Source organism: Cyphomyrmex costatus, unplaced genomic scaffold (assembly GCF_001594065.2).
Source record: "Cyphomyrmex costatus isolate MS0001 unplaced genomic scaffold, Ccosl1.0 scaffold390, whole genome shotgun sequence".
Lineage (NCBI taxonomy): Eukaryota > Metazoa > Arthropoda > Insecta > Hymenoptera > Formicidae > Cyphomyrmex > Cyphomyrmex costatus.
The window spans coordinates 150,891-166,518 of record NW_017278101.1 but is presented as its reverse complement, the minus strand read 5'-3'; the positions used below and the strand labels follow the sequence as shown (position 1 = coordinate 166,518).

At 32.6% G+C, this 15,628-nt stretch overlaps 3 protein-coding genes across 6 annotated transcripts in view; 2 read left to right on the top strand and 1 right to left on the bottom strand.

Annotated features, from left to right (window-relative positions):
• The window catches only part of Liprin-beta (liprin-beta 1), a 10,997-nt gene extending 1,933 nt beyond the window's left edge, over positions 1 to 9,064 (top strand). Inside the window, exons 2-13 of one of the 4 annotated variants that reach the window (XM_018543550.1) lie at positions 1,078 to 1,216; positions 1,864 to 2,021; positions 4,720 to 4,868; positions 4,967 to 5,321; positions 5,486 to 5,647; positions 5,711 to 5,842; positions 6,140 to 6,311; positions 6,793 to 7,088; positions 7,211 to 7,387; positions 7,665 to 8,036; positions 8,172 to 8,373; positions 8,767 to 8,821. In XM_018543550.1, the coding sequence (XP_018399052.1) occupies positions 1,087 to 1,216; positions 1,864 to 2,021; positions 4,720 to 4,868; positions 4,967 to 5,321; positions 5,486 to 5,647; positions 5,711 to 5,842; positions 6,140 to 6,311; positions 6,793 to 7,088; positions 7,211 to 7,387; positions 7,665 to 8,036; positions 8,172 to 8,330 (2,262 nt within the window). In that variant the 5' untranslated portion in view covers positions 1,078 to 1,086 and the 3' untranslated portion in view covers positions 8,331 to 8,373; positions 8,767 to 8,821. Of the gene's footprint in view, positions 1 to 1,077; positions 1,217 to 1,863; positions 2,022 to 4,719; positions 4,869 to 4,966; positions 5,322 to 5,485; positions 5,648 to 5,710; positions 5,843 to 6,139; positions 6,312 to 6,792; positions 7,089 to 7,210; positions 7,388 to 7,664; positions 8,037 to 8,171; positions 8,374 to 8,766 lie in introns of those variants that run through there. The other 3 variants (XM_018543549.1, XM_018543547.1, XM_018543548.1) reach the window with 3 other exon arrangements.
• Positions 9,065 to 9,766: 702 nt separating this feature from the next.
• Positions 9,767 to 13,050, top strand: RpL27A (ribosomal protein L27A). The gene is made up of 6 exons (XM_018543541.1): positions 9,767 to 9,928; positions 10,240 to 10,303; positions 11,540 to 11,637; positions 11,935 to 12,084; positions 12,563 to 12,698; positions 12,915 to 13,050. Exons 1-5 carry the CDS (start codon positions 9,851 to 9,853, stop codon positions 12,689 to 12,691), a joined length of 519 nt encoding a protein of 172 aa, XP_018399043.1. The 5' UTR covers positions 9,767 to 9,850; the 3' UTR covers positions 12,692 to 12,698; positions 12,915 to 13,050.
• Positions 13,051 to 13,059: 9 nt separating this feature from the next.
• Sf3a2 (splicing factor 3A subunit 2) lies at positions 13,060 to 15,112 on the bottom strand. Its single transcript, XM_018543540.1, has 2 exons — positions 14,409 to 15,112; positions 13,060 to 13,379 (listed from the first exon to the last, which is right to left on the bottom strand). The coding sequence occupies exons 1-2, from the start codon at positions 14,952 to 14,954 to the stop codon at positions 13,104 to 13,106; spliced, it is 822 nt and encodes a 273-aa protein (XP_018399042.1). The 5' UTR covers positions 14,955 to 15,112; the 3' UTR covers positions 13,060 to 13,103.
• Between the last annotated feature and the right edge of the window lie 516 nt (positions 15,113 to 15,628).

Here is a 15,628-nt window from a genome sequence, read left to right as displayed (position 1 = left end):
TCTCTCTCTCTCTCTCTCTCTCTCTCTCTCTCTCTCTCTCTCTCTCTCTCTCTCTACGTCTTGCGGTCTTCACATATCTCTTTTTATCTTTTTTTTGTGATCGATTATCGAATTTCTGTGCTTTATCATTGATAAGAATGTATATTTTGCATATGTTAAGTGCTCTTCAGCGGATCCCGAGCTCGACGTAAGCGACGTACATCTTTATTTTTGGCTAGAATTGTGCTGGTTTTTTTACGATTGAGATATCTAATTTTAAAAAAATAATAAAAAGAAACAGAGCTATGAGCCTATATCTAATTTTCTAGATAATTGAGTCCATTTTTTTAAATTATTGTTGATATATAAGTACTCATGAATGATTTTAAAACCAGAATAATTTAAAATTTGTGCCTCGTAGTCTTTAGAAAAAATATCTATAAATTGAAGATATTTTCGCAAATAATTGTTTTAGAAACTTATGATTTTACTGTAGTTTAATAAAGAATATTTTTTTTTTTTTTTTTTTTTCTGTAGAATTGTCTGCTACAGATATCTTTTTAGAAAAATTATATAATAAAGTGATAAAGTCACTTTCATAAATTGTAGTTTTTTGCTTTAATCCGCGCGCGTTGGAAATATTTTTCACTATAAATTAATCTAAAAAAACAATAATTGAATACAATTCAAAATTATTTAAATAAATTGTTCTCAAGCAAATACTATCATTTTTTATTAGATACAATTGCAATTTTATATAAAGTGCAGTCATAAGAACAAATTTTTTTAAATGTATATATAATTAAAAATTCATTTTTATAATTTCTCTCACCCGCATGCTTTTGATTAAACAGAACAGTCCTGAACGTCGCACAATTATATCTACAGTGCATCGCACCTCGCGACGTTGCACTTACATCGTCTGGAAAGCCTATGAATCAGCGGTCGAGCTTTCATGTCGTTTCGCGTATAACATCCAGCAAGCACCTCCATACATAAAAATATCGAATTTTAAAGAAACATTTTGCAGGGCGTGTCGGAAAAATAATATCGGAGTGAAAATATCATCAGTTAAGAATGATAATTTTCCTCTTGCAGCGTTAAGTGATGGGCAAAGGTGAGGAGAGAAACGGCACGACGGCACAAGCGGGCGAATCGACATTCCTGGCAAAGAGTTCGAACGAGGCCAGCAAGATGCTGGAGGCCGCGTTGCTCCAGATGGACGACATTATTTCTGGTACAAATGTCATTTGTGCACATATCAATGGATGTATTAGATTTGAATCATATATATTTATGTGGATATATTATCTATATGAATATACATATATGAGAATTCTGCATTTTATGAATACATTTTTAACGTGATATAAAAGAGGAATAGGAAAACAATTACTACTGATTTTGTTTTATATCATTAAAAAGAAATAGAAAAATGTTCAATTTAAGAATCAGGCAAACCCACATAATTTGTGATGTTTGCATGATGTACATGTTTAAACTTGGACGTACATAAAGGAAGCAAGAGGATTCTTACCCCTCCTCTCTAAATTTTGGCAAAAAGAAATTCTGAAAATTATTTTTACGATGAAAAGTCGAATGTTTATCGTCCAATTTGTATCTTACGCCTTACATGCGAGAAAATTTACTGAAGATTCTCGAAGACTGACTTTAATATAAATATTTTAATAAGTTTTGTGTGAAGATAAATTTTTGCTCATTTTTGATTAAAATTCTGGATCAAGGTATAATAAATTTAAATTATAATAAATTAGATTGCAAATTTCATAAGCTTACCTTATCCTAGTATTGAACTTCAAATGACATTCGAATGACATTGCGATCACTCTCTGCGCAATCATTATCTTATAAATACATTTGCAGGTGCTTGTGCCGAGAGTTCGACCGAGAGTAGTTCGGAGTGGAAGAACTCGGTGAAAGAGGCGGCAAGAAATCTTGTGACTGCGATAAAGGGTGCACCGATGCCACCCCCACCGCCCGATGGCGTCACCCAGAACATCCTCTTGGCGTGGATGCAGCCGGTAAGCTAACGAACAGATAGCAATCGCTATCGTCGATTTTATGCCACTCGCACACTCGTCGACGATCGAAGGATGAGCGTCATCTCCTCAGAATTTTGCCCTTCCGCTTTTCAAGATGACACGTTCCGGAAATGGGAACGATTCGTTTCGCGATTAGCTCGGACATCGTTGTGCGAGGAACACGTGTGGTGTCCGCCTCGTGCATCCGGAGCCGTGTTTGCATCCGGTACACGCTGTGCGTCGGTACGCACGTGTTCGCACGCGTGTTCGATCGCCGTGATTTACATCGGTCACGTATGTCCGCGCGTACATCCGGACGTTTGACTCTGTAATCGTTAGACCGTAATCATGGACCTGATGTTGATCGATGGCAGTCGAAATCGGCCATAATTTAAGAATGTATTTTTCATTTTAAATTGCCGTCGTTTTTGTAACTATGAGGCATGTGTTATGAAAATATTCATTTTCGGTGGAATTTCTCTCTTGCCTATAAATGTTAAGTGTACAATTGACAAAAATTTCCATATATTATGTTTTTTTTAATACATGATTAGATTATTACTTTTAACGTTAGAAGTATCGAGCAATTATTATTTGATTTTGTTTTTTAAATTATTAAATTTATTAAAATTTTGTGAATATTTGAAGGATAGAATTCTGAAATTGTTTTTTGATAATTACATATATCTTTATGTTCTGAAAAAATATTTAATTTTTTAATAACTTTTTAATAGTAATTTATTTCCTTTTAACGAGTAACAAGCGTTGGTACTTCTAGTATTAAATTATTAAATTATAACAAAACGAAGATCATTTTTTAAATACATTTTTATAGTTACATTTTTATCACCTTATTCTTTTATGCAGTTTAAATAGCTAATGATAACGAGAACCGCCTAATGGTTGCGATCGTCATAGGTAACGAGAAGAGAGTACATTAATCTATTTATAAATTGCTGTTGCTCCTCTCTCTCCTTCTTTCTCTTTTACGAGCTCCCTCCTGCTCTTCTCGAAGGATTTCATGGCGTTAATTTTAGTTTCGGCGGAGACGATGTCGCGGCTGGTAATGCGAGAGTGCACTTCACCGAGATAACGTTCATTTGTGTACAACCGATATCAGAGTCCTGAATGCACTTTGTATGATGCACGGTATCTGACAACATTGTTATACCAAAGTGTCTATTATAATAGTGATATCGTGAAAGAAAGTAAGTGATTGAAATGTGATTTTTATTGGAAAAAGTATTCTGATGTTAATACATCTTTCACTATGGACCAGGCATAAGATCATAATGTGTTTCATATCGATTGTGAGCACAACTAGAAAGCAAACGCAATAAATCTCAGTGGAATAAAACGTACAGTGTGTAAAAAAAATTATCATGGAGAACACCTGGAGCGATGGTATTATTGAACGGAAGGATCTCACTCCCATAATGGAAGAAGAGGACAAAGGACAAGCGAAAGGTTTCTCTTTAACCCTTTTTTCCATCTCACGTGACGTCACCATACAATATCGGATAATTAAAGCTACAATAGTATCTGATTAAATCTGAACTTTTGATATCGCTCGAATCAAAGATACGTCTCGTAGTAGATCAATTTTATATTTTCAATTGAATGTGAAAGCTACATATTTCTACGGTTTACGACTTTCGCGAAGACAAATCCACGACACTTGAACGGTTCGATTAAAACGGCGCGATATAACTTGGCAGACGTCCGACAGGCGAGTTTGCGGGACTCATCGCGTTTTGGTACTAAAATCGTGTGGCTGGTTAGCTCACTTTGGCTGGCCAGTGCACCGAAGTTATGCTTTTGATGGTGCTCGAATAAATGGCATGCTCGAAATAGATTGCCTTAACCACGGAGCGCGCCGACCGCAGTTGACCGCCGAAGACACATACGTTCATTGACTCATACCTGGAGTACGAGTATAGTACGTGTGATTGATTATTGTTTCAATCTCTGATAAAGTAAACATCCATCGAGGCTACCGTACGAAAAATAGATCGAAGCGCGTTATAATCTTGGAACATTCACGCGATACGCGTCAATGGAAGGAACCTCTTGAACCTTTCATATGCGTGAATTAAAAAAAGCTACGAACGTATATCTAAATTCAGGTTCTCAGTCGGACTCGTCGGACTCGACTATAAAGCGTTGGAACAGTCGATGGACGCCCTCAGAGGGCTACGATTCGTCGGGCACGTCGACCAACTCCGACATAGGTGACGAGTACGTCGAGGATTATTCGCAAGATAGCAGAGTGGACCTATCCGAACCGACAATTGCTTGCCAGACAGCATACCGATCGCAGGAGTGCTTGTGTCAGGTAGACCTAAGATAGAGGAATCGAATTTTTTAAAATTATTTGGATAAGAAATCTCGTATTTACAATCTTGACTATAAATATAAAGAACTCCTACAAATTAACGTCAATTTTTTTATATCTAATAAAAAATGTATACAAAAAATAGTGTTTTATTGAAAAATAATATTTATCTTTATAATAATTTTAATATTTTGTCAATCCTTTGGCTTTTATCGCCGTCTTTTCTAAGAAAAAAATTGAGGATTCTCTGAATTTATATGGTCAAGATCTTATGTTTCAATTAATAAAATGAAAATTGATTATATAAAAAATATAAATGAAATACCTATCTTTCGCCGTGAGATATTTATAATATCGTTGTAGGCTTGCTTACTCGGCTATGCTAAGATGATAGCACTTCAAGGGAGTATGCCTAATATCTGTGCAGTATCCAGTGGTATGGCTAATATCTGCTCGGCGTCGACTGCGCATCTGGGAAGTTTCCCGTCTCTTTGTACAATGCCATGTTCAAGGTCACTATTTGTATAGCCTAGTTTTGTATTGCTGCTTAAGAAATACAAATATCCTTAATAAAAACTCTAAAAAGCTATTGATCCTTGCAAACCGACAGCATTTCTAGCGACCTCGCGCATCACGCCGTTAAGGAACATGCGAGAAGTGTTGCTCATTATCCACACGTTTGTCATCTACAACAAGATCCGATATTCGCGAAGGAGCGAGAAATACACTCAGATAACAGGACGAATAGTACAACATCTCTGCCGGCAAACTCGACGGGAAGATGTGCCGGTTCTTTAGACAGAAGACGACGCAGATTTCGCAGTAGAGTGGACCGCGATCAAAGAGCTATGTCTCATAGTGATCTGATCTGCCATGAGAGGGAGAGACCGCACCGTTATTGTTCATTACAACAATTTCATTGCGGAAGCAATATGTGCCTTAATAATTATCATAGCAAAACCGAGGTATATTGTATAAAAGAACTTTCAATAAAACTTTCGATGTGTGGTATCCTAAATGCGAATTTTTCCTTAATCCTTACTTAATAATATAATATTTATATTTTGTATTTCAAAATAATTTTTTATTAGTAAAATATTAGCGATCGTTTTATTGATTTATTTTTCAGGAACGATTGAGAAAGTTGGAAAGTGAACGTGGAGCATTACATATGGAAGTATCAGTTTTGTCCGAACAGGTCGACGCACAATCGAATAAGATCCAAGAACTGGAAAGCTTACTTCAGGACAAGAAAGATACTTTGAGACAGATGGAAGAAGCGTTACAGAAGGTAAGCTATCTTACGATGTTACATCATCGATTTAGAACTTCATGTGCTTGTTTGTTTTTATAGGAAGTTTTGTCAAGAAGCGCTTTGGAGACGCAGAAATTGGAACTTCTTACCTCCTTGTCCGAAATGAAACTTAGACAGGCTAGTTTGGAGCACGAAAATCTGTCACTACGCAGTACAAGTCCTTTATCGAATGTTAGTATATATTTTAATAGTTTATATATTTTATAATAATAAATTCTATATATTACCATACATAGGAGATACTGTGATAATATTTATTAAACATTTATATATTTTTAAACAAATAAATTGAAAAATTCAAGGACTCTTTATATAACAATAATCAATAACAATAAAAAGAGAGAAGAGGCAAATTAAAATTAAAAATAAAAATAAAAATAATTTTTAATTTTAATTTGCCTCTTCGCCTTTTTTTATTGTTATTGATTAATATATATTTTTATTTACTAAACAGTTTTATGTCTACAGGGAGAAAGATTCAGCAGACATACGGGTCAATATAGTAGTCTTCCCAGGCCACCAACATCCAAGAAAGGCGTTGTATTTGGTAAGGTTCCAAATTTAGTCTCGGGAGCGCATACGACGGTACCCTTGGCTGTTAGGGGAGTCTCTGCGAGATGTCTGTCCGCTCCTATTCTAGGTTTCGATTGATCTTTATCTAAGCATGCGGTGTCAAGTTTAAATATTTTTAACGATGAACATGTTATCTCAATATTAATTGATTCGAGTAACAGCATGTTGCGATTGATTAAAAAAGTAATTTTGCTTGCAAATTACTCATAGCTGATACGCATGCATTCGGACATTATTTAATACATACTTTACGCCTTCATAATTTAAATTAATTTTCATAAACATAGGAAGATTGTGCTTCTTCTTAATTTTAATTTTATAATTTCATCACTTTGTGGAATTTTATGGAGCCAAAATATAGTTTGTTGATTATAATCATATAATGCTTCGATGAGAAAAGTATTTGAAGAATTATGTACGAGTAAAATTGCCACAAAGAATCTCGAATTTAATGCCATATCGTGCGAAGGTTCACTGTACATATAATTATTTTCATATATAATATTTATGGTTGTATATGATTTTATAAACAAACATTATCACTATAGCGGAAGAAGCGAAAATCGTAATTAGTGAAGCGAGCGCGCAAGAGGAATTATCGCCACCGAAACCGCTCGTAGAACTCAGTATGGAGGAGGTCAGTGATTGGTTGGCTCGTCTTGGTCTAGAATGCTATGCCAGTGAATTGAGACGATGGGGTGCCACTGGATCGAAACTCCTCGACGCCACACAGGTTCAACTAGAGAAAGAGCTGGACATAAAGAATGCTCTGCACAGGAAAAAATTACTCTATGCCATCGAATCGGAGCGAAGCAACGACGCTGGATTTCTCGGTTCTCACAAGGTTGATGTTATTAAAACTTTATCGAGTTATCTCTGAAGTATCAGAGAGAATGAAGTATCTTCATTCTCAGATTTCCTTAGATGAGAAAATCTCTGAAAATAAACATCTCTGATATCTTGTAGATGGATAATGCAGCCGTGTTACGATGGTTAGACGATATCGGATTACCGCAGCACAAAGAAGCTTTCCATAATGCCAAGATCGATGGTAGAGTTTTACACAGGTTGACCACAGAAGATCTCTTAAACCTTGGAGTGACTGCACAATTGCATGCCGCCAGTTTAAGACGTGGAATTCAGGTACTCTACAATATGATGATTAATATTGTAAGCTTTTATATTCAGAGCTACATGATATGTCCATTGTCCGTAAAACACAAACTAAAAGAGAAAGAAGAGTAACATCAATGTTATAATTTCCTCTTCAACAATGTAACTGTTATGTACAACATTATATTATATATTTATATTGTTGAGAAATTATAATATTGATGTAATATACATATATTATTGTTAGCTTGTGTTCTGTGACCTTAAATTTGAAATCAATATTTGAAACAAGATGTAAATCGTGTAGGTTTTACGAGATTTAAGTTTCGAGTTTGACAATTTGGAGAGAAGATCCGTGAATGGAAATGGTGCCGATGGTACAAACGTAAATCTCTGGACGAATCATCGTGTGATGGAGTGGCTACGAGTCGTAGATCTTGCAGAATATGCGCCAAACATGCGCGGTTCTGGTGTTCATGGCGGTTTGATAATCCATGAAGGTCGATTTACTTCTGAGCTGCTCGCTGCATTGCTCAGCATTCCACCGGCAAAGACTCTACTTCGTAGACACCTAACGACACATTTCAATCAGATTCTCGGCAGAGAGGTGGTTCAACAAAAACGAGAGATAGAGAGCACGCTTGGATTCGTCCCATTGACGCTTACCGCTAGATTAAAGGTACGTTATATTTTTCGTTATCCCATGCTGAAGAATACGATAAAAAGTTCTTGCAATTTTGTATTTATTTCATACATCTATCTTACCACAATATTAATACTTTTTAGTAGTAAATGATTATTATATTTTATCCAGGTACCAAAGAAATCTCAATTTACACTGAAACGCAAAAAGAGTAAAAACGAGGTAGATTTTGGCAATTTGGTTTGCCCATTGGAGGCGTCGCCACCAGGTACTCCATCAACGCCTTCATCAACACCGGGCAGTCCTAACTTGAACTCACCCACATTCTAACCACAATTTAAAGTTTCATTCGAGTAATCATCTAAACTAACTTGTAAGTCTAACTCGACTAATGATATTAATGATCATTTTATGATTATAAGATTATACTTTCATAAATTATATACATCATATTTTCATTTTTAGAAAAGCCTATTTTTTACTAAATACTTCATTTTAAATATAAACAAAATATAAAGATTATAGATATAAGTATTTAGATAAAGATTATTATATATAAGTATATGAAATGCATTATATACCGAATTGTAAATTAAAATTCTATTAACTTATATCATGTTGTAAATAATTTTCTCTTTTTTCACATCGATATTGCTTTATCATTACCAATTTTCATTCATTTCTTCATTATAATTCATACTTGTTTTTTTTATCAAAAGCTTTTTATAAAAATTTACATACTTAAAAGAAATAATATCTCTTTTAGATTTGGAGGATATTGGACAAAGGAGAATTATAGGTTGCATATGAAGATAAAAGGATATATTTTAATATTAAAACAATGGATATATAATATCCAAACAATTCCTGAGACAACGCGCGAAGACACACCAGAATCATCTGGGACCAGATTATTTGTATCGTAAAGTACATAATCACATCCAAATGTGCATTTTGATAAGTTGCATAAACGAGAGCTAACTCTGACACCGCCAAAGTTTTATTAACGTCGTCAACTAAAAAATTTGATAAAAATTAACAGCTTTATAGACAAATATTTTTACTACGAATATTATTAATGTATAGGTATTATATAGGTATATCATTAATTGAAAATAAATATTAAATTTATACTTATTTTCCATATTTCTTTGTTCACTTTTAGCTCTTGTATAAGAACAATATGTCATCCAATCAATTGTTTGTTATATGTTTTTATTATCTCAGGACAAATGGAATTTATTATTACACGGCACAGCCGTGTCTTGATTGTAAAAGTAATTATAACTTTTTTTTATGTTATAAAAAAATGTTTATATAATTATGTGTTAATATTTTCAATAATTTTGTTAATACATTATTTTCTCTCTCTCTCTCTCTCTCTCTCTCTCTCTCTCTCTCTCTCTCTCTCTCTCTCTCTTTCTCGTTATTAATGTATATAATTAAATATGTATATGTATATATATCTTATTGAGAAGGATTTAATTGTCCACATTATTAAAAAAAAAGTGGTAAATTTAATATAAAAATTTTTAGTATACATATAGAAAAATTACTAGGCACTGGCTGATGTAAGTAGATGTGGACTAACGAATTCTCCTTTTATTTTATACTACTTCTTAAAATGGTATAAAATAATAGAAAAAATTGTTAATAAATAAAATATGCAATATATTAATACAATTCAAAGAAAATATAAATGTACTTTTCTTTAGTTATTATATAAACATAATTCTTTTGCGGCAGACGATAACCAGTGCAAGTTGGTCGTAAATCTACCTTATTGATCATCACATTTGAAGCATTTCCGTCAATTTGCACAAGGTGGAGCTTTCCAACGCGCACGCGTGATGTACAGTTTGATGGATTTGCATTGGCAGGACTGCTACAGTGCTACAATTCTTTTCCTTCGTTATTCCGTTGCAATGGTGAGTGTTTTTAAATTGTGATATCTCCACAATAATCCAGCGATATCGGAGACATCATTGCACGGTTCACAGTTTATTTCTGTTAAACATATAATTGAGGTCATCATGGATAATTTTTTGCATTTGTTACATACGCGAAGAGGATGTTGCGATATATCTTTACTAGACCAAATAATGTTAACCTAAATCTAAACGATCATAATTTTGTAATGAATAACATAATCGAAGGCAGTTTTCGAATCAATCGATAATTTTAATTAGTTATCATTATGTGTTGTTAATCCCTTGTATTACTTATTATATTTATCTAGTCTACACACAAGAAGAAGACCAGGAAGTTACGTGGACACGTGAGCCATGGTCACGGCCGCGTTGGTAAGTTTACCCGGCATACTTGTATGTAGCTATAATCATGTGCGTACAGTAAATAAAATAATATTAGTAATATAATAAATGGTGCTAATAAATAAACATAGCGCAACACAATATATAATAAATAATATGTAAATAACAAGGCTCAATAAATTAAAAAAATAATTAATACAAAACAGGGCTACGAGCCAACATTAGTTAAAATATAAAGGTCTTAGCAGTAAACTGTCATTAATTAGAAATAAATAAATATAAAATTTAATAAAATATAAAAACATACGTTTCGACCTTCATTAGGTCATTTTCAATGTTAAAATCGCAAGATCGTTAACAATGTACAAACTATTGTATTATAAAATTATAAAAGCAAAATAAATATGTATATAAATATAAAAATTTTTTGATATAGATGTTTAATCTCACTCGCATAATTAAGTTCATAATCATATCGTGCACACCAGCAAGAGTCCAACAAGTAAAGCAATCGTCTAATTATATAGTTTTTGGACTACTCCACATTTCTAAATCAAATCGTAAAATACAGTATCAGTAAAAAAATGAATATAATGTAAGAGTCAATTATCAATCAGTAAAAAGAATCAAATCAAATCGTAAAATACAGTATCAGTAAAAAAATGAATATAATGTAAGAGTCAATTATAAATCAGTAAAGAGAGTCAATTCTCAAGGTAATAAATTGAAATGAATATAATGTAAAATTACAACATATTGTACGTACATCATATCTATATTGTTAATTTAGTAACAATTAAATTAAAAAATAATTAATTACCTTGTAATTGTATCGAAATACAATTATAATTAAAATAAGTTAGAAAAATGCGAAGAGAGAGTTATTATAAGATGTTGACAATAAACAATTTAAAATAAGAATAACCGAACATCTCAAGTACAAAGGAAATATATAATGATAAATTTGTGAAATTAAAATTTTCTATTCATAACTTTGAAAAAGAAAATAAATTTTTGTTAATGTAGAATGCTCCTTGCAAAATTTCAACAGGAGTTTTTAGATGCAAATTTCAGCTAAAATTCTTAGATTCAATCAAAGATATTTCATTTTTTGTATATACAAAATACATATAATTATTTTTCTATCATATATCCTGACTTTTGTATTTTAATATCATTTTTTATATAATTGGTTTCTTTCTTTTTACCAAATAGATATATTAAAAATATATGGATTTATATATTTTTTTATTTGTTATCTTTTAGGCAAACATAGAAAGCACCCAGGTGGTCGTGGTAATGCCGGTGGTATGCACCATCACCGAATCAACTTCGACAAATACCATCCTGGTTATTTTGGAAAGGTAAGAACACATTTATACAATGTTATATAACAAAGATAGCTATAGGTCTTTTTAGCTTCTTGCATGATGCATTTTTCTTTTTTTTTCTTTTAATGTTGGAGAAAAATAAAGAGAAAAGATGACGCAAGAAGTTCAGTTAAAACAAACAGATCTTATGTATCAGTTGATGAAACTTCAATTTTCACCGGCGAACTGAATTATATTGATTGTGTTTTTATAATCTGAATTTATAATATTTAAAGTATGTTATTTGAGAATTTATATCAGTTGATTAATTGATATTTCTTTACTTTATAGCTTGGTATGAGGAATTATCATTTACGACGCAACACTAAATGGTGTCCCACTATAAATCTAGACAAATTGTGGACTCTGGTCTCTGAACAGACGAGATTGAAGTACAAAAATGTTGAAGGCAAAGCACCTGTAATCGATCTTGTAAAAGCGGTAAATCTTATTTTTTTAAATTGTAGTATCATATAATATTATGTACACTGGAGCTTTATAATAGCATATGGTTTAGAATTCTGAATGTAATAATGAGGTTATCTCTATTTCACTTCTGAACTATGAAATTCAGAGCCCTATTGGGGCTATATTATCGATTATCAGCTATCCTCACTTACTAACAAGTGTTCTAGTAAATATGGAAGAGATTTTGTGCATTATCATATTTCAAGGTTCACTATTAAAGTTCCAGTGCATTTTATTTTCTTTTAAATATTTATATTTTCTAATATGATGATCTGCAACGGGCGGACTGAAAAGTGCTGTACAACACTTATATTCCTGTAGAATGTTGCATTCTGATTGCTATAAAATATTGTTTTTTAAATTGTATAATAAAGTGCGACAATTTAATCATGTTTGCACTTTTACTTTGACATATAAAATATTTATTAATTAATATTAACTTTTTTTTCAGGGATATTACAAACTCTTAGGAAAAGGACGTCTGCCGAAGCAACCTGTTATCGTAAAGGCTAAATTCTTCAGTAAACAGGCAGAAGACAAGATCAAGGCAGTTGGTGGGGCATGTGTTTTGTGTGCATAATCATCGAGTATGTTAATTTTTCTTTAAACTTTTTCTTCAGTGATATCTTTTTATTATTATTATGATGATTCAGCAACGGGCGGTCTGAAAACTGTATAGCATTTTTAACAAAATATTATACGTTAATGTAGATTGTTGCATTCTGATAGACAATTTTGTGAAATATATATTCCTAAAATTTATGTATATAACTAAAATGCTAATTTATACATTTTATTTTCAGAATATCAATCTCTTGATAAACGTGTATCTTGTGAGTACTCAAACTTTGGAATCTGAGATAGAAGATCAGCATTAATTTACAGAGAATGTATTTCCATGAAATGATAAATAAACATTTTTTTAATCTTAAAATTAAATTTCTCTCGTTCAGCATGAAAAAGATTTATATAAATATATCCCGCCAGATTTTTTATGCTATGTGAGGTGGTGGTGGAGGTATTTGCATTCCAGGTGCCAAAAGAGTTGGCGGTGGTGGTACTGGGTTGAACATCGGTCTGGGCGGAGGTGGTGGAACAGGCACCATTGGGCCCAATCCTGGTCTTATCAGAGGAACTGGCGGTGGCGGTACTTTGCCCACAGACGGTTTCTCGTTTTTAAATGCAAATTGCAAGAAAAATTGCTTTGTGTCCTTATTCCAGTGAGTCCAAAACTTTCCCTCTGCCTTTTCTACTTCCCTGCTGGGAACCTGTAAGATTATAACCAATAAGAATAAAGAAAAGCTTTTCCACTATTTTTAAATATCACTTATGTTAAACAAAAGAAGTTCTTGTTTTAATTATTTGGACACATTCAATAAAATGAATGACCTAGTATTCAAATAAAGAAGGAAGATGTGAGAACATAGTAATAGGCATATAAATAAGCGAAAAGAACTGCATTCGAAGTAGGATTTGATGTCTAATATTTTTGCATGAATTTTACAATCAGTTTATACAAATTGCATGTTGATTATCTGCTGGTTTTAAAATATGGAAAATTAATTGAATATGTTCAGATTCATTCGTCCCATTTTTGAAAAATACGCTACTCAAAAAAATTAAAGTATCACTTGGTCCACCTTGCAAAAATAAGCAAATTTCGAGATAGAATAATTTCATCAAAAATCATTGTAACAAGATGCTTAAAAAAGCATTTTAAAGCTTGAAATCTCTATAGATCGATACTTCAAAAAAACGGTCTTACTGATATTTTGTGACCTTTTTGCTTCAATGTTGAATAAACGTTGGATAAAAAAAAATCATACAGAGGTCGATAAAAAAGCAAATTAAAGATAAAAATTCATTCTTTCGAAAGCTGTAAACCGCATTTGTGCAAAATTTTTAGTTTGTGCAGTGGAATTTCTCAAACTTTGTAAAAATTTTTAGATTTAATGCACTTTTATTTATGTTCGTGTAACTTCACAAAATATCAGTAAGATTATGTTTTGAAGTACCAATCTGAAAGTAGATTTCAAGCTTTAAAATGCTTTTTTTAAAATCTTGATACAATAATTTTTGACGAAGTTATTCTATCTCAAAATTTGCCTATTTTTGCAGGGTGGAACAAGTGATCCTTTAATTTTTTTAGTATATTTAAATGATTAAATAAAATTTTCTATTTGTTTTAACTCAAATGATATTTAAAAGTAATATTACAAATGAAAGTATTAATATTATAAAATTGACAAGTAATTTAATATACTGATGTTAATAAACATATTAAGAAATAATCATACTTTGAAGGCGATAGTCTCATATGGTTCAGCTGCAAACAGTAGATACTGCCACTTACGATCCGGTGGCTCAACCCTTTGCTCATAGGCGGACATGAACCTGTGCCGTGGTATCACATTGTCCGCTACTTCAGGATAATCCACTTGAAACAGCAGACTCTGTTGGCCAGACTCTGGATCACGCTGCTTGGTGACTCGGTAACCAGGTCGACCGATCTTTACAAACTTTTTTGGCTCAACCCGGGGCTTCTCTGGTGCAAGAGTCTGTGGTGCTTCCTTGGCTTCTTTCGCAGCTCTCCTGGCTAAATTGGCTTGATGTTTTTTACCCTGAGTGTGCGCCAGATAACTGCCCTCATTGTTGTGTAAAGTGAGACACAGCTTGCACTCGTACGAGCCCAAGTGATTTTTCATAAAATATGGATCCTTGTTTAGATCAATAGTCTCCAGGGCGAGCTGACGGAGACGCTCCCGGCGGTCGCGATTGCTCTCTGACCAGGAGGCGACGCCGCCGCCGCCAGTTTTGCCACCCGGACGATTCTGGAAATCCATTGTTGCTCTCCGAAAGTAGGCCGCGTCGATGGAAGGATGAAAATCAAATACTCGTCAATGTACTCGTCAACGTTATCGTAAGTATACCAATAACCTCACTTGGATTTTGGATATATTTGCTTATGTAGAGTTTAATATAACCTATAACGGATAACCGTGTTTCATGATGTTACCAGATAGATGTCCTGCTATTTGATTATTGGGTAGAGTACCTATAATTAGTGACCCTCTAATAAGAGTCTGGCCACCTTCTCCCCGGTTTGTGATTGGTCCGACATTTATCATCCATTCCCGCAAATTTCTTTAAATTTATAAATTGTAAAAATTAATAAATTCGTAAAAATTAAAGTAGAATCAATTACAATTTTTATTTTTATTATTATTTAACTTATATTAACATTATTAAATATTTTCTATAAAAACTTTTATGTAAAAAAAACGTTGCAATATGTCTTTCATAAAATAAAAACAACAATTAAGTAAGTATTATAAATATATTGAAAATATAAAAATTAATATATTAAGAATATATAAAATTTATAAAAATATTACAAGATTAAGAAACTTTAATAAAAATTAAATTTAAATACAAATAATACAATTAATGCTTTAAAATTCTTAACAAAAAATACTTAGGTAGCACCAATAGGGAATAAATAAAGTAGTATATTTAT

What these genes read in the sequence shown, in the direction of transcription:
- RpL27A (XM_018543541.1), top strand. Translation starts at nt 9,851, where the DNA reads ATGTACAGTTTGATGGATTTGCATTGGCAGGACTGCTACAGTGCTACA. An exon ending in TTCGTTATTCCGTTGCAATG is followed by an intron (nt 9,929 to 10,239) that starts GTGAGTGTTTTT and finishes ATATTTATCTAG; the next exon opens with TCTACACACAAGAAGAAGAC. An exon ending in TAATCGATCTTGTAAAAGCG is followed by an intron (nt 12,085 to 12,562) that starts GTAAATCTTATT and finishes CTTTTTTTTCAG; the next exon opens with GGATATTACAAACTCTTAGG.
- Sf3a2 (XM_018543540.1), bottom strand. Translation starts at nt 14,954, where the DNA reads ATGGATTTCCAGAATCGTCCGGGTGGCAAAACTGGCGGCGGCGGCGTC. An exon ending in ATGAGACTATCGCCTTCAAA is followed by an intron (nt 13,380 to 14,408) that starts GTATGATTATTT and finishes ATAATCTTACAG; the next exon opens with GTTCCCAGCAGGGAAGTAGA.